The sequence below is a fragment of the Dermacentor albipictus genome, chromosome 4 (assembly GCF_038994185.2).
Source record: "Dermacentor albipictus isolate Rhodes 1998 colony chromosome 4, USDA_Dalb.pri_finalv2, whole genome shotgun sequence".
NCBI classification, from domain to species: domain Eukaryota; kingdom Metazoa; phylum Arthropoda; class Arachnida; order Ixodida; family Ixodidae; genus Dermacentor; species Dermacentor albipictus.
Genome location: NC_091824.1, coordinates 111,372,957 through 111,398,296, shown reverse-complemented (window position 1 = coordinate 111,398,296; position 25,340 = coordinate 111,372,957). Strand labels below are relative to the sequence as shown.

General features: G+C 46.3%; 1 protein-coding gene across 11 annotated transcripts; it reads right to left on the bottom strand.

Annotated features, from left to right (window-relative positions):
• Positions 1–5,374: 5,374 nt before the first annotated feature.
• Positions 5,375–23,753, bottom strand: LOC135914035 (osteocalcin 2-like). Of its 11 annotated transcripts, none has more exons than XM_065446751.2 (12): positions 23,533–23,753; positions 22,277–22,351; positions 20,253–20,297; positions 19,330–19,368; positions 19,198–19,227; positions 18,328–18,348; positions 16,159–16,254; positions 14,111–14,203; positions 11,620–11,661; positions 9,703–9,726; positions 7,219–7,282; positions 5,375–5,500 (listed from the first exon to the last, which is right to left on the bottom strand). In XM_065446751.2, the coding sequence occupies exons 1-11, from the start codon at positions 23,580–23,582 to the stop codon at positions 7,219–7,221; spliced, it is 579 nt and encodes a 192-aa protein (XP_065302823.1). In that variant the 5' UTR covers positions 23,583–23,753; the 3' UTR covers positions 5,375–5,500. The 11 variants fall into 11 exon arrangements, with proteins under 11 accessions (XP_065302823.1, XP_065302821.1, XP_065302828.1 ...); XM_065446749.2 differs by having other exon boundaries at positions 7,223–7,282; XM_065446756.2 differs by having other exon boundaries at positions 16,159–16,249.
• Positions 23,754–25,340: the final 1,587 nt, after the last annotated feature.

The following is a 25,340-nucleotide window of genomic DNA, read 5'->3' as shown; positions in this document are numbered from 1 at the left end:
CGTACTCCGCCGCTTCTTTAGTGATTGCCGCGATCCGAGCTCTTAGCTTTCGGTTATGCTTCTGTCTACGCCATCTTTTGACCATGCTGCGTCTGGCTGCCCAGAGGTGGAGGAGGTGGGTGTCCACGTCCGTCACCGCCTCTGAGAGCTTTACCTGCGTTTCCGTCGAACGCAGGTGGATCAGCAGCTGTTTTGTCCAGGCTTGATATCCCTGCTCCTGGATGGAGCTTACCTCGTATTCCTTTCTAAATTTCGTCCAGTCCGGCAGCATAGTGTGCCCCGTAGGCCTGGTAAGGGGTTTCGTACGGATCGTTATGGTGATCAGGCAGTGGTCACTACCGAGAGTTTCCTCCGTATTCGTCCACTCCACTTGCCTCGCGTTTTTCGTGAAGGTTAAGTCGGGACACGTGTCCCTCTGCACCGAGTTCCCTATCCGCGTGGGGCACGCCGGGTCAGTGTGTAGGGTTAGACCTAACGCGGACGCCGCCTCCGCTAGCTTCCGTCCTCGTATGTCTTCTCGATGATAGCCCCATGAGGGACTCTGCGCGTTGAAATCTCCCATTACTAGTAACGGGTCTCGTCCTGCTTCCCTGATAGCTCTGCTCAGGAGTGTGGAGAAGGTTACGTTTTTTGCTTTAGGTGGGCAGTACACGTTCAGGATGTGTAGCGGCGAATCCTCCTTTTTCAGTGGCAGAAGAGTCACCATCACGTGCGAAAAGCTGGTTTGTAATTCCAGATCTACCAAATTTGCAGTGTAGTTTTTGTGCACAAAGATGCACGTTAGGTGGTCGAGTTGGAACGTTTTGTAGTTTGTGATGCTCACGTTCCCGCCAGGTTCCTGTACGGCCACCACTGCCGGAGTATGCTCGTACGTAGACAGGTGCATCCTAAGATCCGCTCTCTTAGTCCTCGATTTCAAGCCTCGACTATTCCACTGCGTTAATGTTATGGGACTCTTTTTAGTTTGTCTCGCCATGTTGTATCTGGAGATTGTTGTTATTCTGGGGGGGAAATTGCTCCTGGTGGTCTTCCTCCTCGTCCTCGCTTATCACCCTACGCATCCTGTATGTTCGGGGAGTCTGGAGTCTCCTCGTGTTAGTGTATTTGCGAACCGTCATCGCTTTCGCTATCTGTTGTGAGACTATGGTGGGAATGGATTCCTGGATCCTTCTCATCATAGCTTCTAGTTTATTTTCAAGACTAGGTTCTGTGTCGCTTTCCATCGTCTCCTCTTGCTGAGGTGGCTGGGGTTTAGCTAGCGCACTTTCTAGTTTGCTCGTTAGCACCGCGATCTGCGCTTTTAGGGCTGCTATCTGGTTTCGTAACTCGGTTTCTACTGGGTTGGGTGTGGGTGGAGAGGAAGGTTTGGGAGGAGGAGGAGGAGAGGCGGTCCCACTCACCTGCCGCATCCCGTTCTGGACTATGCTGGCCCAGGTCTTCTTTTGCTTGGGTTGATCAGAAGTCGACTCCCTGCTAGGTGGAGGGGGCGGGAGATTCCCGCTTCCTCCCTTCTTCTTCTTCTTGTTTTTTTTTCTTCTTTTTCCTCCTCCTTTTCTCCTGATTGCTGGGTTGTTGCTGCGCGTTCGTGCGAAATTTCGCCGTGCAGTCTCTGGAGTTCGTGGCGTGTTCGCCGCCACACACCGCACATTTTGGGTTGCACAGGTGAGGGGACCGCACTCCCTCCACAAACGGGGCTAGCGTTCCGCAGAGTCCGCAGTTTTCTTGTCTCGGTGTCGGGCAGGTATCTGGCCTATGCCCCACTGTGCCGCACAAGTTACACGCTGGTATGGTGCGGCGGTACCTTGCTACCGGTATGACTTGCGCGTTGTACAGTACAGCTCTGGGCTTGTACTTGCCTTCGAAGGTGATTCTGGCTTTGTTAGAAGTTCCGAACTTTCGGATCTCCAGGATGGTGCTTTCTCCGTGAAAGCTTTTCACCTTCCCTCGCAGGGACTCGGTGGTTTCCAGATTGGCCACTGTGATGACTCCGTGAATCACGTTGTCTTCGCTCTGTTTTACGTGCCCGTGCAAATGGAGGTCTGCTCCTTCTTGGATTTTTATCGCAAAGTCCCCGACCAGTTTGTCTGCCGCGTGGATGCTCGACGTGCCCACGATGATCAGGTTTTGGTCCGGGGATATTGTGAAGTAAAAGTTGTCCGCTTCGGCCTCCCCGACTCGCTGTCGTAGGGCTAGGCCTAGCTCACCGTGTTGTAAGTTCTTCAAGCTTGTCGCCGTTAATGGCTTGATGATTAGCACCACATCGTCTGGTCTAAATCTGCAGAGAAACTTGGGTTTCCATGCAGCTTTGACTTGCCTTGGGCCTCCGGCTGCGCGCTCATCGGGCGCCTTGTCGGGTTGCGCATGGTGGCCTCCGTGAGCTGACGTGGCCTTCCCTTGTGCGCAGGCTTGGAGTTTCTGGGCTCTTGTTTCAAAGGCCCGGATCACATTAGCGTTGCAGGCTTGGTCCCGACTGGTCTGCGGCACAGTTGTCCATGCCATGCCTTCCGGGTCGTAGCCGCGTTGCTGGTTTGCGCTTGCCATGTTGGCTTGGAGCGGCCTCCCCGCCGCCGAACGCCGGCGTTCAGCCTTGAGGCTGCGTCGCGGCGCTATGGCGGATGGGAGGAAAAACGCTTAAAAGGTCAACAAATCGGCCCACCGGATTGGGAGTGGTCTCCCTGCGTGCCGGCTGACTTGCTGGTTCTGTCAAGTCCAAAATTGTCGGGATCAAACGCGTTGGGCCGCCGCCACGGTCGAAAATCGCCGGAGCCGATGTCCCATGCGTCCGCTCGCTACGCGCGCTGGTAGCGTCCCCTCGAGGTTCGAGAAACAGGCGTCGCAACACAGCCTGCCCCGATAGCGCGTTTACTGGCGTAGGGAGTCTCGGAGACTCAAATACCTCACCGCTTCTATATCCTTTTTCATTAGCTTCAAATGAAAAGACCGTAGGTTGTACTGTTCCGACCAAAAAACTATTTCTATGTGCATCATCGATTCCCTGACGTCCCCGTTTCAAGGCTTTGTGTTTCAAATATAAGCTACACATTATGTATATGCTCGTAGCGTTCCATGCCGAAAACGCTCGGCAGTATAGGAGGCGAGCCATGAGAGCTGGGTCGAAGCCGATTACACGAAGTGTGGCAAAGAAAAACAATAAAAGAGGGGGGGAGAGAGAGAGAGAGAGAAGCTAAAGGCGTGGTTCTCCGGGCCAGACTCGCTAGGTTGACAGGTTGACATCTTAAAGAACGCCACAGACTATATGAGACACCGCAGTGGGGAGCTCCAAACCTCACGGATTCATTTGCACTAGAGTTAGTGTACGTGGGGGCGCAAATACAATAATTTTAATTATGACTATACCTGATCTTTAACGCGCGTCCAGCGTTTGGTACACGAGCGTTCTCGCATTCCGCCTCCGTCTCTGCCAAATGATTTGCTATCGTAATCGATGCTTACCCTTTTGATTGAAGATGCAACTCTTATTATTATATTTGTTGTGATAACAATTATAGGGACACTTCGGGCGAATTTCCGCCGTTGTCTTGAGGTTCCGGATTAAGTCCAAGTGCGATAAAATCATTTCGCGCCCCGCGAGCCGTATGCTGTATGTGCGAGGGAAAGCTTGCTAGGGTTAACCGAGAAGACTAGTGGCTTAATGCACGCAGTCTTCCCCCTCGTCTAGTGTTGTGCGCGCAAGGGAGCGGGAGGGTCAGGTGGCCACGCATCACCTCTTCTAGCCCGGCCGTTGCTGCCCAAGGCGAGACTGAACGCAGCTCCGCAGGTCCTACCTTGGAGGTAATCTGGGGCGGATGCAAAGACAGGCGAGCTGAGCTGGCAGGTGGCTTCGTGTGTGCTGTGTGTCCTGGCGTGCCTAGTGTTGGAGGTGTTGTAATTAGGACGCGTTAAAGCGAGAGGCAGCTCGAAGCGTTCGCTCGCCGCTGCTGCCGCGCTTCACCCCGCAGCGTTGTGGGAGCGTTTGTCTGCAGTCATCGAGCGAGATCTGTTCACGTTTGCCTGTGCGCGCGTGACAGTACATGAGCTTGCTGAATCAATTAGTAGGCAAATTTTTACTGCAATGTATACCGCCGATAAATCTACGGCCTTTACTCGGTGTAATGTAAAATTTTGTTTTCGCGATTATGCTTCGCATTTCGGGTAAAACTGCGATTTGCCTATCCCCGTGGAGGATAGGATAGGATAGGGTAGGATAGGATACACTTTATTGCTCTAATTTCGAGTCATTCAGAGGTCAGACCGAACTTCCTCCATACCTATCCCCCCGCAGTGGTTTAGCGCCATTTTTGATGGCAACTGCCATCCCGCGGTGGATTTCGACAAAAGAGAGATCGAGGTTACGTGCCAAAACCACGGTCTGATTATGAGGCGTGCCGCAGCGGCAGACTCCCGTAATATTTTGGACCTCCTGGGATTTTGTAACGTGCACCTAAGGTTAAGCACACGTGTGCTTTCGCGTTTCGTCCCTATCGAAATGCGGCCGCCGTGGACCGGCTTCGATCCCTGCTATGCGGATACCAGCAGACTCGCACGCCGTTGCTAACGTGCTCACACCACGCCGTAACACTATCACTGCCCCTATACTGAGCACATTGGGCAAAGCTGAACATTTATTAATGCGATAATATACCTACCCGATGGCGATTCCCTTCCTGGTAACTTCGTGGTCACGCGTACTTTGTCCTCCAGTTTCGAGTAAAGTAGTTAGACCGCAGGTCAAATGCATCAGTTTCGCTGCTCATAGAGCGAAGACCAGTCAGAGGTCTTCAGACACCAGTTCCTTATTTATGGTTTCCTTAAGACAGCAGTTCTACCAGTAAGGAACTGGTCTTCAGACCAGTTCCTTATTTCATGACAACACCAGCATCCCCATGTAATAACATCTTTTTTTTTTCTCGCAAGATTACCAATGCGGACAGCATATATTTATCAGATTCGTGAACTAGGCAGACCACTTGGCTCGTTTGAAAGGCGGATGGAGTGGGTCGCCTCTACCAACGAAAAATATAATTTACTCAGCTGGTGTGAAGCAAAGTATATGTGCCTTGCTAAATGTGCAGGCTTACGTTCGGAAGGCCTGGCTGTGGCGTACGTGGCTGACTCAGTAATGTTGGTGCATGGAGGCAACCACCTCTCTTATACGTTACATCATTTCTTAATCGATCTATGAGAACACGCAACATTGACCAATGATTATCTTAGGAACGCCACGACTTAAATAGGCGGCATATATTACTATACGTAAGAAGAGGACGATTCAAGATGTGTACAGCCACGATTTCTTTTTCTTTTTTACGGGCCCGTCCTGAAGTTCCTTGAGTTAAACGGCGTGTATGCTGTAAAATTCAACACTATGCACGGATACTGCCTGCACCATTTATTCGTCAATTGTCAAGGCGGGAACAGCCGGTCCCCGACGTATCAGTGAGGCTCCGCCGCGCAGTATTGCATCAGTTTCTGCAGCATTTCCATGGTCCAGATGAAAGGCCTGTTGCGAGAAAAAAAAGAAAGAAAGAAACACAGAATGTGTAGTCTGTATTCACAAATATATGCGAGCTGACTATGGCAATTTTTATTACTACCTGTGTAAGGACGAATACGAAAAAATTATTTGACGTCACGAAGACGTAAACAGTTCTTAATTACGAACGAAAAACTACACGCCGAGCTTTTTTCTAACTGCATCCATATTTTGATATTTTGTTGAGTCATATGCTTTTAGAGTAATGCCATTGCCACTATTCATATGTGCGGCTATGCATCCTAGCGTAGAAGAGTGCATTACGGGCGTTATCTTGATTGTTAAAATGTTTCACACCGGACTTTATTCCTAGACATATTGGTAGATAAGCGGTGACGTACTTCGGCACGACGGATGATTAGTCACTATTAATGATTTCATAATAAGGGAAATAAAAGACTAGCAGTTCTTGCGTGCAAAATGAAGGGCGGAGCTGCGTGGTAAAGGCAGAGAGGAAGATGGTGGGCTTAACATATACGTGGTCTCCGAGATCAGAAGGTGCGCGCAGAACGCGGCGCATCGCCCTATATTGGAGGCCAGGCTCTATATGACAACCCAACAGCAGCATAACCTCAACCGTTAATTGTTCTTAGCAAAAAGTATATTCGTAGACATCTTGATAAGCTAAGTGCGCAATAATCGTGACCGATAATCATGCGCGACATACATACATCTATCTATCTATCTATCTATCTATCTATCTATCTATCTATCTATCTATCTATCTATCTATCTATCTATCTATCTATCTATCTATCTATCTATCTATCTATCTATCTATCTATCTATCTATCTATCTATCTATCTATCTATCTATCTATCTATCTATCTATCTATCTATCTATCTATCTATCTATCTATCTATCTATCTATCTATCTATCTATCTATCTATCTATCTATCTATCTATCTATCTATCTATCTATCTATCTATCTATCTATCTATCTATCTATCTATCTATCTATCTATCTATCTATCTATCTATCTATCTATCTATCTATCTATCTATCTATCTATCTATCTATCTATCTATCTATCTATCTATCTATCTATCTATCTATCTATCTATCTGTGTTCTCGCAGCTTAGTTTGCGCTGGAGCGAGAGGCAGCACGAAGGTCAATTCGCTCGATGTTGCGACCGATCTTCCTCGCGCCAGCGTTTGGACCGCGAGTGTCTGCGATCATCGAGTGAGATGTGCTTATGCTTGCGTTTATGCTTGCCTGTGCGCGCGTGACACCATGCTTGTTAGTTTTTAGTAAGCGAATTTTTGAGAGATTATACGGCCGAGAAAACTAGTATCCTTGCTTCGTTTGACTGTATAACAATTTGCTATCGCGGTCGATGTTTCACGTTTTGGGAGAAACTGCGATTCTTTATATGCACTACGCGACACAAGCCTCTCCAAGGGAATCTAAAATTATAGCTTCTCACTAAAACTGACTCCATCATACAATAACAGCTAAACTTTACACTAGAAGACGCTTTCAGTGTAGGGAGCGAGCCGATCATTGGGATTCCCTTTATTTTTGATTTATGTTTGATAAAGTGTGAACAAGCGCTCCGACATCACGGGCTTCTCGAGCACCATAACTCACACGGAATTCGATGGGGACAGAATTCTGCTTCGACTGACTTGGCCCTACACTGTGTCGAAAGCTATACAATGACGTCGTGAAGACGTACTCACGTGGCCAAGTTGCACTCTTCAACACTGTCAGAGGCCGACTTATCGGCTTTTTCGTTGTGCCTACGAGAGCAAAACAAAACAATGACGTTAGGCTTGTGATATCTGGGCTCGCCGGTACGTCATCGCAAGGGCGTTAAGTGAAGCGCAACTGGTGTGCATGGACGCAGCGCGTGTGCGCGCCCTGTTCTTCTGTGCGTCCATCTACTAGTTGCGTTACACAAAACGCATTCAATCAAAGTGACATATTTATCGTCGTAATACAAGAAATTATAAGTTGAATACTGACATTAAATACATTGTCTCACTTTTTATTTTTCAGGGGCCATGACACGGTCTTCAAACCATTCTTATTTTATCTCTGTAACTGAGAGTAAAGGGCTCAATATTGCTCTACACACACAAACATTAGCTCTCAGCGCGCATCTTAACTGTAAATTCCTATTTAAAATAGCTGCTTTGAAGCTCCTCCCACCGACAGTGACAGCCATTTTGGCACGTGTTGTGTGACGTGAGAAAATGTGGGGGCTACCGCAGTGTCGACTGCGTCGAAACAGTCAGAGAAACCCCGTGGGGCGTCTTGCACAGGGGGCTGTGGCACCCAACGACGCAACTAGGATGTCGCTGAGAAACTGCGCACACAGTTTGTTCACTCGCGCGACAAAAGCAGCACGAAGTAGAGGACGCTGCATAAATTATGTCGCGCTGACTGTTGAGGCATAGATGAAAAAAAAAAAAAAGAACAAGAGAACGCATGACGACTTTGGCTTTGTGTATTAGAATTAAAGTATGGGGTTTAACGTGCCAAAATCACGATCTCATTATGAGGCCCGCCTTAGTTATGAGGGACTCCAGATTAATTTTGACCGCGTGGGGTTCTTTAACGTGCACCTAAATCTAAGTACACGGTTGCTTTTTTTTTGCATTTCGCTGCCATCGAAATGCGGCCGCCGTGCCCGGTATCTGATCTCGCAGCACCGTGCTTAGTAGCTCAACACCAAAGCCACTAAGTAACCATGGCGGGTCCGGGTGTGTTAAGGTAAGGTCAGGCGACTAAGGGGGATTCTGACTATTTTTAGTTTTCAGCTAAGTAGGGGGGGAAATGTGTCTGTAGAAAGGAATGAACCTTCTTTTTGCGTAACTTAGCACGGAGTTCTTGAAGTTTTCTTTAATTTCACTAAAGGTGGAAAAGGCTCAGTCCTTCATTTGTGACCCAAATCAGCATTTTAACGCGACAGCGATAAGGAGCACGTGTCTCAGAAAATTCGGTGTCGGCGTCGGACGTCGTTTCGGCAAAATACAATTTTCCAACCGCCCATGGATACCCAGGCTTCCACGTGGCGCAAGAAACTTACTGCACTAATTGTATTTCTCAAGCTAATATACGTAGAAAAATCGTGAAGTACGACTTGCACACAACCTACAGACATGCTAGCTCTCGGATTGTAATTTGAATGTATGAGAAAACGTAATTTTGCTACGCGAGAACTCAAACCCATTTTCCAGCGTTTCTACAATTCAGAGACCGCCTACGGCGTCCGCAATTTGCGCACGCCGGCGCGTGAATATCTCGGAGTCAACGTAGCGGCGCGCCCGCTTCCTTGAAACACTTCCAGACGGCGCTCGCCTCCGCCGCATTGCGGCCCACGCAAGAGGCCGCATTTCTGCCAGAAAGCCAGCCTTCGTGCATAGCGTTCGCAGCGAGCGTTCCCCGGTAAACATTACGGTTACACACGCTGCTGTTGCCGGGAAGCATGAGAAGCAGTCAGGGATCTTTGAATGCTATCGCATTCCACTATTAAAGGCAAAGCTTAAGCGTCCTACAAATTTTCTCACATTGTGCTCTTCGATGCAGCCCGGATTAGGTTCTCCGCATTCGTTTCGCTAATGTCCATAGGGACACATTTATGGTGTTGCCTGTGTCCTTTATACCGGTCTGATTAAAGGTTAGTGCAGTTAGCGCTGACTGCAGCTCCCTTCAGTGAGGCCACCTAATTACTACCTCAAACTCCCACGATAATAGCTGCAGCCCGAACCCACAGTCAGACGAGTACGCGTTTCGAATTCGTCTTTTAATATATATATATATATATATATATATATATATATATATATATATATATATATATATATATATATATATATATATATTAAAAGACGAATTCGAAACGCGTACTCGTCTAACTGTACACCACGCCCACCTTACGGAGGACGTGGTTTATATCATGGATCCGGGTCCTCCAAAGAGGTGCGACTTAATGCTCACGCATTTCTTTCGCATTTACTGCTAAATCGCAATTGAATATTTTCTTCTGCAGCGCTGAATGCATTGAGGGTATGCACCACGACTACCCGGTGGATCGCTAGCCACCAAAAGGCAATGAAATGAACATTTCGCTTCTGGTGTACTCCGTCGGCCACTTGTACGCCCATAGTACCCGTGCGGTAACGGTGAAGCAGCGAAGGATGCCAAACATGCTTACTTTCGCAGGCGTGATGACCGCCGCCTGGAAAGGAGGAGAGTGTTTCATTAGTTCGAGCACAGAAGGTGCCGGTGCGTTGAGAAACTAGAAATTCGAAGAAGCAGATAGATTTAAGTTCAATTACTACTGATTTGCTCAAAATGGATCCTAATATTTCACAACATTTTGACACTGACTTCGCCAGTCATTTGAGCGAGCTTTTCTCGGCTGCAAGAAATTCAGACTCAAGATTTCTCACATGTCTCGCCCAGCATACCTGGCATGCAATGTCTTTTATTTTTTCCCGAGTGTTCGCTTACGAATGCTACAGGTTTCTCATTTCACAATACCATGGGAAATAAAATGCGTCCTTCAGTGTGTCGCAGTTCTGATATCACTCGTGAGGTTGTTCACACCTCATGCAGTGTCGTATTGGAGATAGACACAATTAGCTTATGTACCGCAACAGTCGCTGGATGCCTTATGGCGGTGCTATGGCTGTAGGCGTTATAAGATGCGAGAGTATGAATACTTCCTCAGGCTCGCGCGCTTCGACTGTATACCAAAGCAGGCCATTACAGGCTAGTTTGGCATTGCCACTGGCATCGCCCACCTTAAACCAGCATCTTGAAAACTTTACTGAACCTCTATGGAAGACAAGCATAAGTTCATTTGTACACTAGGCTAATTGCAACCACAATCGTAAAACAACAAGCGAAACTGTATACACGAGGAGTATTCAGAAAGCTGGAATTATTGCCACGAAGGAACTGAGATTAAGCGAAGAGACTCAGGTGGGAGTTTAATTGGATCCCGCATCAGCGTGTTAACCTGCTGCGATGTTTGTTCAACAATGATCCGCCGATCAGAAAGCACTTGAGCCTCCATTTGCACATAACTTTGTAGTTCACCACCGAGCGACGGTTTGCCACTTGTTCGACTGAAACGCCTGCGCGAATTCACCACACTGTCATAAGCTTGGACATTGCCACCATACAGAGCCACCAGCTCGGCGTGAATCGCCTTCGCAATGGGTCCCTAAAAATGCAGAAAGCGGAATCACTTCTCGTGTGCTAACCTATTTTTCCGATGAACGCTGCCAATGTCTGTTTAATTTCCCAATCGTGTTCCTGTGTGGTACATTTAACGAAGTTTTTATATTGCGCGATAACTAGACAAGCGTGCGCTCTTTTTGATGCATATTGTGTGCGCCTGCTTCAGATTAATGGTATACCGTCCATACGAACTTTATGAACACCTTCGTATTTTACACAGGGCCCGTAATGTGTTTGTAAATTATGAATCTGTTGGCATAATTTTAGTCTGTATGGCGCAAAATCCGATGAGTATTCTTCCTCGTTAAAAATAAAGATAAGAACAAAATGAAAATAAAGCCCTGGTCATGTGTCATGGTGGCTGATAGATGCAGTAAGGTTGCCGGCAGTGTGGCTACAAAAATCGCTTTGTCTTCTTTAGTAGTATTGTGATCAGAAGAAGAGATAAAAAACACTGAATGTGTTTTAGAGGTTAGTTGGCACATTATACTTATCGATATTTATGCTGCTAAAGGTTACCAAGAAAACATGAACGCACTTGAGGAAAATATCGACAAAAAGCGTTTTCCAGGTGCTCTGTTTTCTTACGCGAAACGCCATCTTGCAGTGCAAATAGCCACAGCCACTTCCACAGCCACTGCAAGCGGTAGTTCTTCGTCGTAACCAACACGTCCCACGTACGTCAAGAATGCCGCGTTATAGGGAGGGAGGGAGGCACTTGCCTGCCTTTATGCTGATCCGCCTAACTGTTTGTTTGTTATCAAATATATTCCTATTGTAAATAGGCTTGAGCATAAGCCTCAAGTGGTAAACGTGAATTCAGTGGTTCAGTTTAACGTCACGAAAAACAGTAATTGTTGTTTATCAAATTCGGAGCACTTACTGAACGCCGTGGACCTGACAAGGCGGCCGCTTTGTTTTTTTCCTATGAGAGAGAGAAAAAGCTAAGTCTACGTGAAGTATGAACGCACTTCCCAAGTACACAAAAAATCGCCCGGCTCGCAAGTTTCCAAGACAACATCTTAGGTGAGCCTTCTAAACTGTTTAATTCCTCCTGACGTAAGCGAAACCATCGACAGCACAAAGCACAGAGCACAGGACCGTGTTCACAACAGCTCCCTCGCTAATTGTCATTTATGATTTTCAGGTCCGTAATCTCTAGCATGACGCTGTTGCTTGTTCTTTCGAGGGTTACACGGAAGACAAATTGGTTTCCAACTCGGCCTACTAGATCACCAATCAAAGCAAAAAAAGAAGAAAGAAGGACTACGTCGGCTACAAGGACTACGGTCAGCGCAAGCACCCAACAGCTCATACAAAAGTATCTTATAGCGACCTACCATGTGCAAGGGATGTGCGCAGATTAAAAACGCCAACATGGCTATTTACTTCGATAAGCGACCCATTTTGCTAATATGCTTACTCACATATGAAGAGGACTCAATAATCAATAACAATTTAGTAGCGCCACTGAAATCTCTTTCAGAATTCTTCACAAGGCGCAAACATAATGATAACCCCGAGATAGATATTACTTTTCGTACTTGCCCGGTAACTCCGTGTAGCAGACAAACAAACAAAAAATGGCACTAAAGTTATCAGCCGTAAAGGGTGACGAGATACAATCGGTACACATCTTTCGCGCCATAGGCATTCAGTTTTCTTTATATAACGCTCAAGAGAGGTCAAAGGCGAACAGAAAACAGAAAACTGACTTTACTGTATCCTACGAAGTAATTGCAGTGTAAAAACAAGTATGTTTTCACAAGCAGAACTTCTAAGGCGGGAACTTACCCTGCAGACATTTAGGGCAAATACGTTTTTATACAAGCAAGCTTTTTAGTGTGCGGACATCAACGTCCAGGTTAATGTTCCAACATTAGTGCTATCAGTGTCTCCTCTCTCTCTGCAATTCAAGCAGAGGCTGCAATATGAAGGTGCTCGTTGCCGTCAGTATCTAGTTTGCCCTTCAGGATAAGAAAGTTTCTGCGCACTCCTGCATCCGCATGGCAATGGCGCCCGCATGCTTGCAGATGCGTCCATATTGGACACTTTTTCCAAGTCGGGGCGTAATGAAATCATAATGAACAATGACACACAAAAATGCATTTTCCAAATAATACTCTCTCTGAGGAATTGACATCTGAAAAGCATAGCCATTGCGCTTGCTACATGATAGCGCTGAAACTCCTTTTCGTGAAATATTAAAAACAAATGATATAGTTGATACAAGAAGGAAACAAGGCACTTTTCATATCCGTGCTACGGTATATACTGCAGGCTTACAGAACCCTTAACCTTAAAAGACTCTTAACAGAAACAGTAAATCAATTTGATTCGTATTTTTTCAATATTATATATTTGTTTTTCTTTGGAGGAAGGGGGCTGAGGAAGGGAGCTGATTGAAGAGAAGATGAGGGCAAAATAATTAAGTGAAGGTGAATTTAAGAGAAAAGTTGACGCTCTCGATCCCGTGCACAAACAGTGGTACCGATGACATAGGGTGAAATCGCGAATTCCATAGTATTTCTTCGTACTACATGAACCTTCTCTTATGTAGCAACAAAACTGAAAAAAAAAGTTGCAACTTTGAGCCTTTGCTTACAATCGAATGGAATGCAATCCATCCTCGATAAAAAAAGAAAGTCACACAATGACGTTGCTAAAATCAATTACGTCACAGGGAACATGTGCCAATGTGAAAATGGTGTCGCAGCCCATCTTCTGTTTTTTTTTTCTATTCAAGTCTGCTGTATGAATGTATGTTGCACTCCACACTGAAGCGTAATTCAGAGAGCTAAGCTTAACTCCTGCTCCCTTTGTATCCCTTCACGCGCATGTTGTAAGGTAAGTGCATGCTCCAGAAACACCATCAGTTATTCGCGAAGCAAATGTAAAATGCAGAATAGCTACTGCATAATGTAGCAGTGCACCGGGGGTGTCATTACCATAGGAATGCAGCCTTTTGTTGCAAAGCTAACTTGAAAAATCAACAGCGATTGCGTCGACACCGGCATTGACTTATTTTTGCGACTTTGCTGGTCTCAAGGAATACAGTTGCCAGAAAATATGGAGCCCTCTCAATATCGTCGTAATTTTCTTGTATCCTTTATGCTGCCTTCAGAACACTTCTAAATTTGTATATTATACTAATACAGTGTACTGAGCAGGGAAGTATATTTCGAATGCTACAACGCATGCAACAACGTGTATAAATTTATGGATGTGTGCATGCAGTCGAATCAAGGCGCGTTCGTCAGCTTTGCCAATCGGTCTATGGCACAAAATGTGAAGGTCAAGTGCCAACAAACGTGAAGAATGTACTTGAGCGAAGAAAGCACTATGTCAAAGCACCTTTAAGTTGCTGTACTTACTTTATGCTTTCTTTTAGATTTGATTTCTTCACTATCTTGTTTGAAGCTGACTCCTGCTGGCCTGGATTCGAGAGTACGTGCAACACCTCCGGACTGTGCCACGCAAAAAAAAAAAAGATTTCTTTGAAGTTTACAATTAGCCGGTATCATTTGACACTTTGAAGAGCTGTTATTTCTCAGCGGGCGCAGCATTTTAGGAGAAGCTTTGCAATACCTAAATGATTGGTCGCAAAATCGTAATTATAGCGCATACTATTTAGGCGACTTGTCTCCAGAACCGGAAATAATAGTCTCAGCCAAACTGAAATAATCTTGTCCTGTACAAGAGCTTGTTACACGATAGGAAATTGCACGGCGTGCTCTCTGCTACTTGTGAATGAGTAGACGATGCTTTAACGCAGGCACACACGCAGGGACACATACGAACACACTTGAGTCGGTTTCGCGCTCCCGATTTACTCAAGCCAGCAGTAGTTTTCACTGTAGCGTGGTATTGTTATGAAACAGTACATGCATGCAGGGTATCGGCTGCAGACTCCTGGATTTGCAAGTATGTCGGGGCTTCACTGCATTACGTGCCACAATACCGCAGAGAAATGAAAGACGAGTGGCGACGCCACCCTCGAATTCCTGAAGCAGCTAACTGTGACGTCTTAGCTCGTGCAACGAATGACCAAGCTTATAGTTACTTACTCACGACCAAAAGATTACTGCAATGGTTTCAGCAACAAATGCAAAATCGTTCAACTATAGGAAGCGCCGCGAAACGCATAATGCGTTCTACTGGCATAAGAATCGCGTGATATTCCGGACCCCCTATAGGCCCATATGCGACCGCTGAAGCTGAAGATACCGTGCAACTTCTGTGCTACTGCCCCCGCCGCTTGGATGTTCAACGACCGTCTTTATCTACGGCTCACTCGAGAGTGGGGCCAACCCTCTACAGAGGTAGTGAACCTGGGTGCATGGGGCCTCCCTCTTCATCAATTGAGTCGGCCACACGTGTTTAAGATATTCTTGAACGGACATGAGAAGGCGCTGAAGGCAACACCCTGTGCCTCCTACTGTGGGCGTGAACTCCATTTTGCCTTTTCCTTCTTTCTTTCAATCGCTGGTCCGCTTTCTTCCGCGCAGGGCAGCCAACCAAAGGTTCGTTTATAGTTAACCTCCCTGCCTTTCCTTGTTTCCCCTCTCCCCTCTATTGTCACATTTGTGCCCTCGTGCCGTGCCTCGTGCCTGATCTCTCCGAGTTTATGTCACGACAAAAATTGCCGTGGTGACACCGAGTCGGGACTTGAGTGCCTTTCTTCTCTGCCATCTGACTTATAGCATCGCGGCGACACCCAGCCTATTCGTATGAGCCTCCGATATCTATGGTATTTAGCAACGAGCTACGCCGGAGATATCAGAGGCAATGTCGCAGCTAAGTTGCAGGCGATACCCAGAGCGCGCTTTATGCACTTAGTTTTCGTTGTCCCATTAGCGTATTTTACATGCTCTACTACAGCTCAACCAATATGGCATGCGCTTTACAAGCTGCAGCGTTACATTCAGGGTTGAATGCGTGGTTTTCCCAGCGCATAAGGATTGACAGGAGCGAATTATTTTTCTAAATTTTTTTCGTTGTTTTTTGTATACCTATTACGACGTTCGTTCCCACGTTTTAACCCTTGAAAATGCGAAGTAAAACGACAAACCGCTAATTGCTGCCCATACACCCCCCGCCTCCCCCCTTCCCCCCCAAAAAATGGAGTGGAAGAAAACGTACGATGCCGCAATGCGTCTAAATTGCGATGGTTATCAACTGAGCTGGCTGATAACCATGACATATCTTTCCCCAAATTTTCGAAATAGATATATATATTAGTGCGCAAGCGTGTGTGTTTGTGCGCGTGTGCACGCTTGCATGCACGTGTTTTCATTAGTTCTCGCACATGCACTATTATCGTCACAAAAATTCTGTTAGTTCAACAGTGCGTGGTCTTCAGCTCCGCGTGCTCGTCAAAATTGGTGTCCGCTAAATTCCGGGAAATCATAATTGCGCTCACTTTTCGAGGGACTTGAGGCTGGACTTGAGCGGCGGTGCCTGCGCGCGGGCTTCGGGGCTGGAGTCCGGGGTTAGCGACGAGGCTGGAGCTTCTTCGCTAGGTCACAGCCGGGGAGTTCTCATGAAGACATGCTCTCACGCGTGCGCTAGCAATCGCGGACAGCACACAAGCACGCAGCCTTCACACACATCTACACAGGGTGCTTAAACTTCAACGCTCACATTCTGCACCCCAAAAAAGAAAGCAAAAACAAAGCCGAGGCAAAGTCAAGCGCAATGAAAGACGACAAACTTTATTATGAACTGCAGAAGTGACCAAAGTGTATTGTTTGAAAGTATGCAGTTTGCACTGAGTGAACAGTAAATGCCAATCTTTTATCCCGTCTGTCGTCTTTTGCTTCGCCTAATTTTGTCCCAGCTTTCGAAAAATACCCCAACTAGCCTAATTTGTCTGCATTAACTTTGCACCAGAAACTACAGAAGCGTGAACTACGTCAGCGCCATTGTACACTATTTGCAGGGCCGTGTGAATATTCGAAATTTTGAACGTGAAATCAAATAGTCTTGTTATTTGATTCAGATTCGATTCGTGAATTCACTATTCGAAATTGTCGGTTTTATTACAATAATGCTGCAGACTCGAGCAAATGGAAAATTGGTAGCATGATAGGGCATTTCAATGTTAAAAGCTGTCAGGAGACACCCCTGACAGTTTGTGAATTAAGTTTTTTTTCGAATATGTAAGGTGATAGAAACAATTTTTCGAGCCTCAAGGGAGAGAGAACAATGAATAAATTCTTGAATTAAATATGAATCGAAGTCTCTGCTTTTCGATCCAAATTAGATTCGATAATACACTATTCAAAATTGTCGAATGTTCTTTTCTTTCCAATAGGCGTAAGGGATAACAATTATCGGAGTCTCAAAAGAGAAAGAAAAAAATGAGAGTTATTCGTTATGAGTGCCCCACGTTCAGGCAGCCTATATGCGAATTGTCTAAGTTTCTTATTAGACCATTCACGCTATATTTTCATCCCTTTGAAACAATGGGCGGAGCTGCACAACACCTCTCTTCTTCATCGGACTCAACACTCGAATTGCATCACGTGACGTGCTCTCCCCCCCCCCCCGCACTTTTTTTTGTTCAATGCTGTCATTGTCGCAGTCCTCTAGATAAATAAAAGCAGTTATTTCTCATTTACAAGTTCCTTAGTTGACCACACGTCCAATATTGAATATTCGGGGGCAGTTTTTCTCGAATATTCGTATTCGAATTGGTTCGAAAATTTTCCTGTTCAAACACCGGCAATTATTTGGTACGGCGGACGCAGTACATGCGCACAGAACTTACAAATGCGCAGATACTAAAGAGCGAACTTTTTTTTTTATTAATAAAACGGAGGATGGAGCAATTTATACAAGAATGGCGAAGTAATCGTTCCACAATGTACGCGTTCGGCGCGTACGCCACGTTGATGTCTGCCATTCTTCTGTGTTCTCAGCATGATAGGGTTGCCTCAATGTCCTCTTTGCCCGGCAGAGCGGTGGGCGAGGAGGACATCGAGGCAACCCTATCACGGTGTTTCCCGCCCAATCTCTTCCCCTCCTCACAAACTGTGAGCGCACAAATGTTACAGACAGCTTTTATTTTAAAAAACTCAAGAAATGCAGAAGCTGACAACCTGACGATGCGAACGCCACGCCAGGCTGCTGCTGGTCCTGGTGTCTCCAGTGTGGAAGCAAGAAAATCAAGTGCTGCCCGAAATTTGCTCTCGCGAGTGATCATGTCGGCATTGACGGTGCCAAGAAACCAGCGCCAACTTTCGCGAGGGCACCTTTTCGAACAGTTTAATGTGATCCCCGTATGCCGACTTAAAGTAGAACTCACGTTGCTGGAATTACAATGCTACAGGTGGCGAAGACTGCAGTGTACACACAATATCGAAATATCAGATTACTGGTCTGACAGGTACAAGGAAAATCCTTGACTATTTTCAATGATTGGGGAAAACTATAAGCATCCGAAGGTGCACTAGGCACGCTTTGCTCTTGCGCCAAACACATTTCAGGTTCACTGTATAGCGTGGAATAGTGCACTGAGCAGTTCCTTAATGAATCAATTGTTTCTTTATTTGTTGAGACTCAAGAAATTAAATGCCGCATCTCTCACCTTTTGTCAGAACTGGAACCGCTGTAGAAACAAAAAACAACAACATAACAACGAGGCTAAGCGATAATTTTCTTTCTTTCTCGTTACATGCCTGAACACTGCGTTAAAAGTACGTTGCGGCACCCATCGCTTCCAACCTCAAGCCAAATACGACTGGAGTTCTGAGCAACTCGTGTAACTTTCGTAACCGACACGTGCTATAGGCTTCGAAGCGGAATGCTAGTGACAACAAGGACACGTGGTGACAAACACAGGTCGGAAAATTAGCGGCCAGACTCACTCACAAAATACGTATTTTTATATACATTCATACACGTTGTTACTCAGAATCGATAACAAATAAACGTGCCCACGCTCATCATTTAGTTCAATGTACGTACTTTTCATTTTTTTTTGTATACTAGCTTTTCGGCAGCATAGGCGCTGCAAGTCCAAGACCACAAAGCGTTGCAAAAAAATTTCTATTTTCGATAACCGCAATTCCGTATAGCTTATAGCTACGGCGAGCGCAAAGATCCCTGAGGCCAAAAACATTGAGGTCGTTATTGTGAAACATTCTATTAAAGGTTGAGCGACAACCATATGCTGAAGTGTTGTGCTTTTATTAATGAAATGAACACGAACACAACGGGAATGAACTTTGTTGAAAGGCAAGTTGAATAGTAAGCGGCTGAGTGTTTTCTACCAAAGCTTATCATTCAAAGGTGTAATTCCCCGGGTCTAATCCTCTGCCGAGGCCCTGAACTGCACTACGTGCTGTGCCATCCCCATTTATTTGCGAATACAAATCTCAAGCATCTCAAACGTATTCAAACTGGCAGATAATACAATTTCACCTCCCCTAAAAAGGCATTTGAAAAATCCGTTCACCTTGTGCTGGTATCGCTGCTGGCAGATGAGCTTCGAAAGAGAAAGACAAAAATGAGCACTGCAAATCTCTTACGACTCTCTACGGCAAAAGAAGGAAAGAATAAGGAGAGGTCACAACGCTAGAAGACCTACGTTTCAGACGAAGACTCTGAATCTTTGGCGAAGTCGTTTCTGTAGAAATTGAGAAAGTAAGAAAAAGGGGGAGGGGAGAACGATTAGAAAAAAAAGGTTGAGTTAGCGGTAACCGCGTGAGAAATATGGTAGCCTTACATCGCACCTCTTGGAGGTTCTGTATCCATGATTATAACACACACACAAACACACACACACACACACACACACACACACACACACACGCACGCACGCACGCACGCACGCACGCACACGCACACACACACACACACACACGCACACACACACACACACACATGCACGCACACGCACACACACACGCACGCACGCACGCGCACACTTTTTCCACTTTGACGCTCCTAATAACGTATTAAAGATTAACTTGCGAGGTTTTACGTGCCAAAACCACGACCTGATAATGAGGCACGCCGTAATGATGGACTGCGGATTAAATCTGACCACCTGTGATTCTTTGTACGTGCACCCAATGCACGATATACAAGGGCATCTTTACATTTCCCCTGCATCAAAATGCTGCTGCCGAGCCCGCGGTTTGAACCCGCGCCCTCGTGCTTAGAGGAGCAACGCCCTTTCCACCGTGGCGGGTGACAAAGCTCACAGCTGGAACGACGAAGGCAAGGATGGGTTAACTAAATCTGTCGCAATTTGCTACATAAACGTGAGTGATGCCGCCACTTTGACTATGGGAAATCAGTTCCTACTGACCAACATATATTTCTGGCAGCCGTTTTGTGAAGAGTAGTCACTAATTAGATTTGTGACGAGTAGTCACTAATTAGATAAATTGACGTCAATGCTGTGTTCATTACAGGATAGAATTTGCGTGGCAAGGTGAACTGAAGCTGCATTTTTACTTTATGTTTGTATATATAAAGAACAAAAGTTTTCTCGTGTTTGCTTACTCGACTCCACGAGGAAGAACCGCATTGCCTTGCTTCAGAGGTTGCCTGAAGAAAGAAGAACCGAGGTAAGCTTTCAAAGGCCCTCAGTGACATCATCATGAAATGAGCAAGATTGCGGCAATGTTAGAGGCATAGACGATGTACTCTTTTATAAAATATCGTGTACTTCGAAACGCATCGCGTACAACTAGCGCTTACAAGCAGATCAACAAGAAAGTCGAATCATCTTCCCTGCGGTAATATGAACGGTCAGTAGAAATAGCGAGCATGTACAACAAAAGAAGTCCCAATTCGCAGGAAAGGATGACGCCATGTGGAACTAGATCCGATCTTGACTGGTCTCGAAAATACACCAGCAATTTATCTGATGAGCGAGTAGTACCTTTCAGCTCTTACAAGCATGATTCGCGGAACGTCACTGTGTAGTGAGCTGTACTGAGCTCGCGCAGGAAAAAAAAAAAAGAGAGCGCTCATTGATTCACCACACCCGTGTACATTTTTCCTTGCCAGCCATCCCTCCATCTAGAATGCGCCGTGTCTCAGGATATCGCATGACAGGATCGATGGAAACGAGAGGACCTTGTGCATGACACGCTAATGGACTTCCAGGGGGGATCGAGGTTGGTGAACGATAGCTCCGCAGACAGCAAGAGTACATATGGCGCTTTTGCATGCCTGTGTTTTTATCTTAAATATCTATGTACATATATGCCTGTTATCATTTCCCTTCTAGAAATATGCTGCTATAAGAACTCGGGAAGATCCCGTTATGAATATCTGAGTGGGTTTCAGATGCCAGGACCGACAAGAAAAGCACTCGAGGCGCTTTTATTACCTCAAATTTACATTTACTAATTGACTCAGCACTTTAACAATACCAGTTTCTCGTAGCCACTAAAACTCTGCACATCAAAGATAGACTTGACTGCTTTCTTTTTTTCTTGCCCGTGTATAAGCGGAATCAAGAACAGCGGGAACGTGGATCTAAAGTCGCAGTTCTATGAAGAGAAAGCACTAATGAGCTCGGAAATGTCATCATAAGAGATGACGAGTGATGATTGGAAAACGGCCGCGTTTCATCGCGGAACAGAATGGATAAACAAAGCGCAGGCTACTGAGGCCCGCAAGACCTGATACACGATTCTCTCTCGTAACGACACCTGTCCCGTATACAGACAGAGCCACCTAATGTTTCACACGGGCAAGACCTACCAGCCCACACTGCCTTTAAATACAGAAAGGAAGCCATCGACCTCCGTTCGAATGCAAATAATCCGGCCCCTTCGCATTTTTTTCTTCGACTCACGAGTCCCGGCAGTAAATGCGAGAATTTATTCGGAGAGAACCGGTATTCCCATTTGCGAATTAACGGCCCGTTAAATCCCGCAACGTGAACGGCAACGGCGCTGCGAAATAAGCCCTCGACGAACATCAATGTAGGCGGCTCCTTCTATATCTCTATAGCTGCTAGTGCGCGATTATCGAATTTACATGTTTCGCCGGCGCACAAAGCCTGATCGCGCTACTTGCCGATGCGTCCGTTGGTGAGCTACAATTGCAAAGCATACTTGGCGGCACAAGAGCAAGAAAGCGCTCTTAATGGCATGTGTAAGGAACGCGTAGCGACAACGATCTCATTTCATTATAGACCGAGTCGCCATGTTAGTGCCGTGCAAAATGAACCCGTATTGTCAAAGCAAAGACAAAAAAAAAAGCAACAGCTTGGGGAATAAGGCCTAGCAATGTGAAGGACAAAGGTTGAAACATGCAGAGACCCTGTAATAGGACGATGTGCTTCCTTATTCTTTTATTGCGCTGGTTATTTCAATTGCGTGCAGTGCGACACAGGCTAAAGGTGCAATTAGACCAGGCGGGAGCATAGGCTGTCCTTTCAAAATGAGAAAACTCATTTAAACATGTCCGTGATGCCGGACCAGACTAAACATGCCGGACTAGTATACCAGAAGTACCGGTGCGTAAACTTCAAGCATGCTTACGCACGATTAGGACAAAAGGTTGCTTACCTCGTTGTTCGCTTCTTGAGGGGCGGGGTCGGAGGATTTGGAGTGAGGAACAGCGCCAGCTTCTTCTTTTCACGTCTGAAACGTTCCCGACATAGTCACGGGCTCCATCATGCATACAGCAACAAAGCAGCGCGGGAAATTTGAGTCCAAGCCCTCATTCGTTAAAAAAACAGGTTCCTACGCAGGCGAGACATGGCGAGAGGGGCAGTCTTGAACACGTTATCGCTACTCTGGCAGTAAATGCACGCTGTGCAGCAAATATGTGCGAAGGCACGTATACTATAAAACGTTCATATTAAGGGATCTGCATCTGCACATCGGTTTCTTGCGGGTCCTTGCTTTTTCCTCGACTTTCAGCACTGTGACCCGATACTACACTTACATGATGCAATATGACTCATACGAGTACATATCGTCATACGAGTACATAACAACGTCATATGTATAATACATACACAATACACATTCTTTGCGGGTTCATTCTTTTCAATGTACAGTGTGCGTAGCGGTAAATAGAAATAGCCTATGACAAGCAATGTGAACGGAGCCTCGGTCGGTAAATATGTGCCGAATGACAAATTCTGTCACTGCGGTTATGAACCTACTCGCAATATTTTTGTAGTTTCCGGACCGTCCCAACGCTGGTGCAATCCATGTTAAAGGCAAGATAACGCCACGGCTAAGGCAAAATTGATAGGTTTACCATAATAATTCACCAAGGCGTCGCCGGACAACACGCGATGTAAGCTAGCAGGCGCCACAGTACTGTCATTTTGAACGTGCACGAAAATAACAGCAAATTTTGTTAGATGTGTTAAAGCAGCCTTCATACCAGCCTGTACTTGCACTATGCGTTAGTCTTAAGACCAATACCTGAGCGTATGAAGTAATGAGCTGACCTTTAGCCTTTCGAACTAAGTCTGTGGTTCTCCATCTGAACCATGACATAATTCTCGGAATTCGTAACCATGAGAAGAGCTACACAGATCATGGCAATAATAGTAACATACACGAGCATGAAGATACGCTAGCTGGCTCTTAAAGGGATTCGCGAGCATTGCACGACAGCGATGTAACGGCGACTGGCTAGCTCAGCTGCACTAACAATCGTCTTGTCCCGCACAGCTGTGGCACCAGGCTAGCCAACCTATCAGTCGTGCAACATTTACTATAGCGTTCAGACACCGTGCTTCAACACGACCGTCATCGAGCCTCCACTGCGCTCTGAATAAGCATCAAATGGCGTCACGACTCACGCGTCCTTGGCCTTCTGGGCTTCGCTGGGCTCCTTCTTCCTCCTGAACATGGCGTTCGCTTTCAGGAGGGCCCCGCGCCCCGGTGAAAATTTTGAAGGGGTGGAAAGCCAATGTCGCCCGCCGCAACCGCAGATTTTTTCGGTGCGAGGCTTCGGAATCACCGCAGAGCGCGCGGTTCGCGAGGCCGGTGCGGGTGCCCGGGTCTCGTGCTCTGCGGTGGCGCACCCTTGAAGCGGGGCCGGTTTCTCCTGCCAACCCTTTGCCGGCAGCAGCAGTAGTAGCGCTACTGCTTTGTTTTGTAGGAACATGTTTTTTAGGAACGGTGGCATCGACAGTCGAATTGTTTCAAAAGAATTGAACCAAATCAATGCTCGTGGTGCCGGGCCCGCTCCATTCTTATCGCCAAGAGGTCGCGCAAAGAGCGAGAATGAGCGATTCGAGAAAATGATGCCGCATAGCGCTGGAAATATACTGCGCGCGGAAAGTTGTCACGGGGCTCAAAGTGTATGCCGACCTTGTGCTTGCGGCCCTGTAGGCTGCGTACGTCTTGTTCTCTCGTCTGTGCTTTTCTACATGTTGATCAACGGCCATCAAGTCGGCTGAAAAAAAAAAAGAAACCAACGATTACGGTATTCCCTAATGTGAAATTCGAGCGCAGCTCTATACACGTGTTTTCAATTCGCGATATATTCAGGCAAAGAATTTGAGAGACATGTATATACGTACAGTTACAGACAGCTCTTTATTGTCGGCGACGGCGCTTATAGCTTGGGCTTCGACGGCGCGCACCTCTGGATTCTCACCTCGGCGCCGCTAAGCATATGCTCGGGTAGCTCGTTTAGCAGCTACGGCAGACGAACAAGTTCCGTCGGTTGCGTCGCTCATTCTTCAGAAAGAACTGGCTGACAATTTTGTATTGTGATTATATTGCCACGTGGTAGTGACAGTGACGAACGACACAGTGTCGAAACTGTCAGAAGTTGAACTCCTTATCGGGCGTACTTGTGTACAGCAAACAAGTAACACTCGAGCACAACGATAGGGGCGAGCAGAGTCGGCGATCGTCGAAAACATGATCTGCGGGTCAAGCGCGTTGGTTTTTATACATGACTAATCGATGGTTTCCGTTTAATTGCGTGGCTTCCAATAAGTACTTCACAATTCGCGTCGCGCATACAGGCAGATTACAAATGCTATGGCGCTCTCTCGTAGTCTCATGTGGCGGTCTGCTTTCCTCTTCACCCTTTCCCCATACTCTCCTCCTCCAATTTCCGTCCCATACGTTCACTCTAGTCTCCTCCTCCACCTTCCCACTCGCACCCTCTTCTTTCAGCTCCCGCTGCGCTCCGCGGTCGCTTTCTTTCGCCGCGCTCGTTCACTCAGTTACGCCGAAGAGCTGCGCTCTAACAATTCAGTGGCGGTTTAGCGGTAAATGCGAGAGAAATGCGTTAGCACCATGTCGCACCTCTTTGCGACCCCTGGGTTCATGATTTAAACCGCGCTCACCACTTTGCAAAGTGTGGTTCAGGAGCTCACTTGACACACGGGCTGCCTCATCAAGGGGCGAAGTACAACTGACGGTGGTCCGGAGCAGGCCACCGTAAGCTGCACTAATATATATATATATATATATATATATATATATATATATATATATATATATATATATATATATATATATATATATATATATATATATATATATATATAACGTCGCCCAGGCTTTACACATAGACTTTCTTAGTGCGAAAGCACTACTAGCCTACCAACCTGAATTTCTCCTCTATCTGTTAGAAGCTTCTTCACAC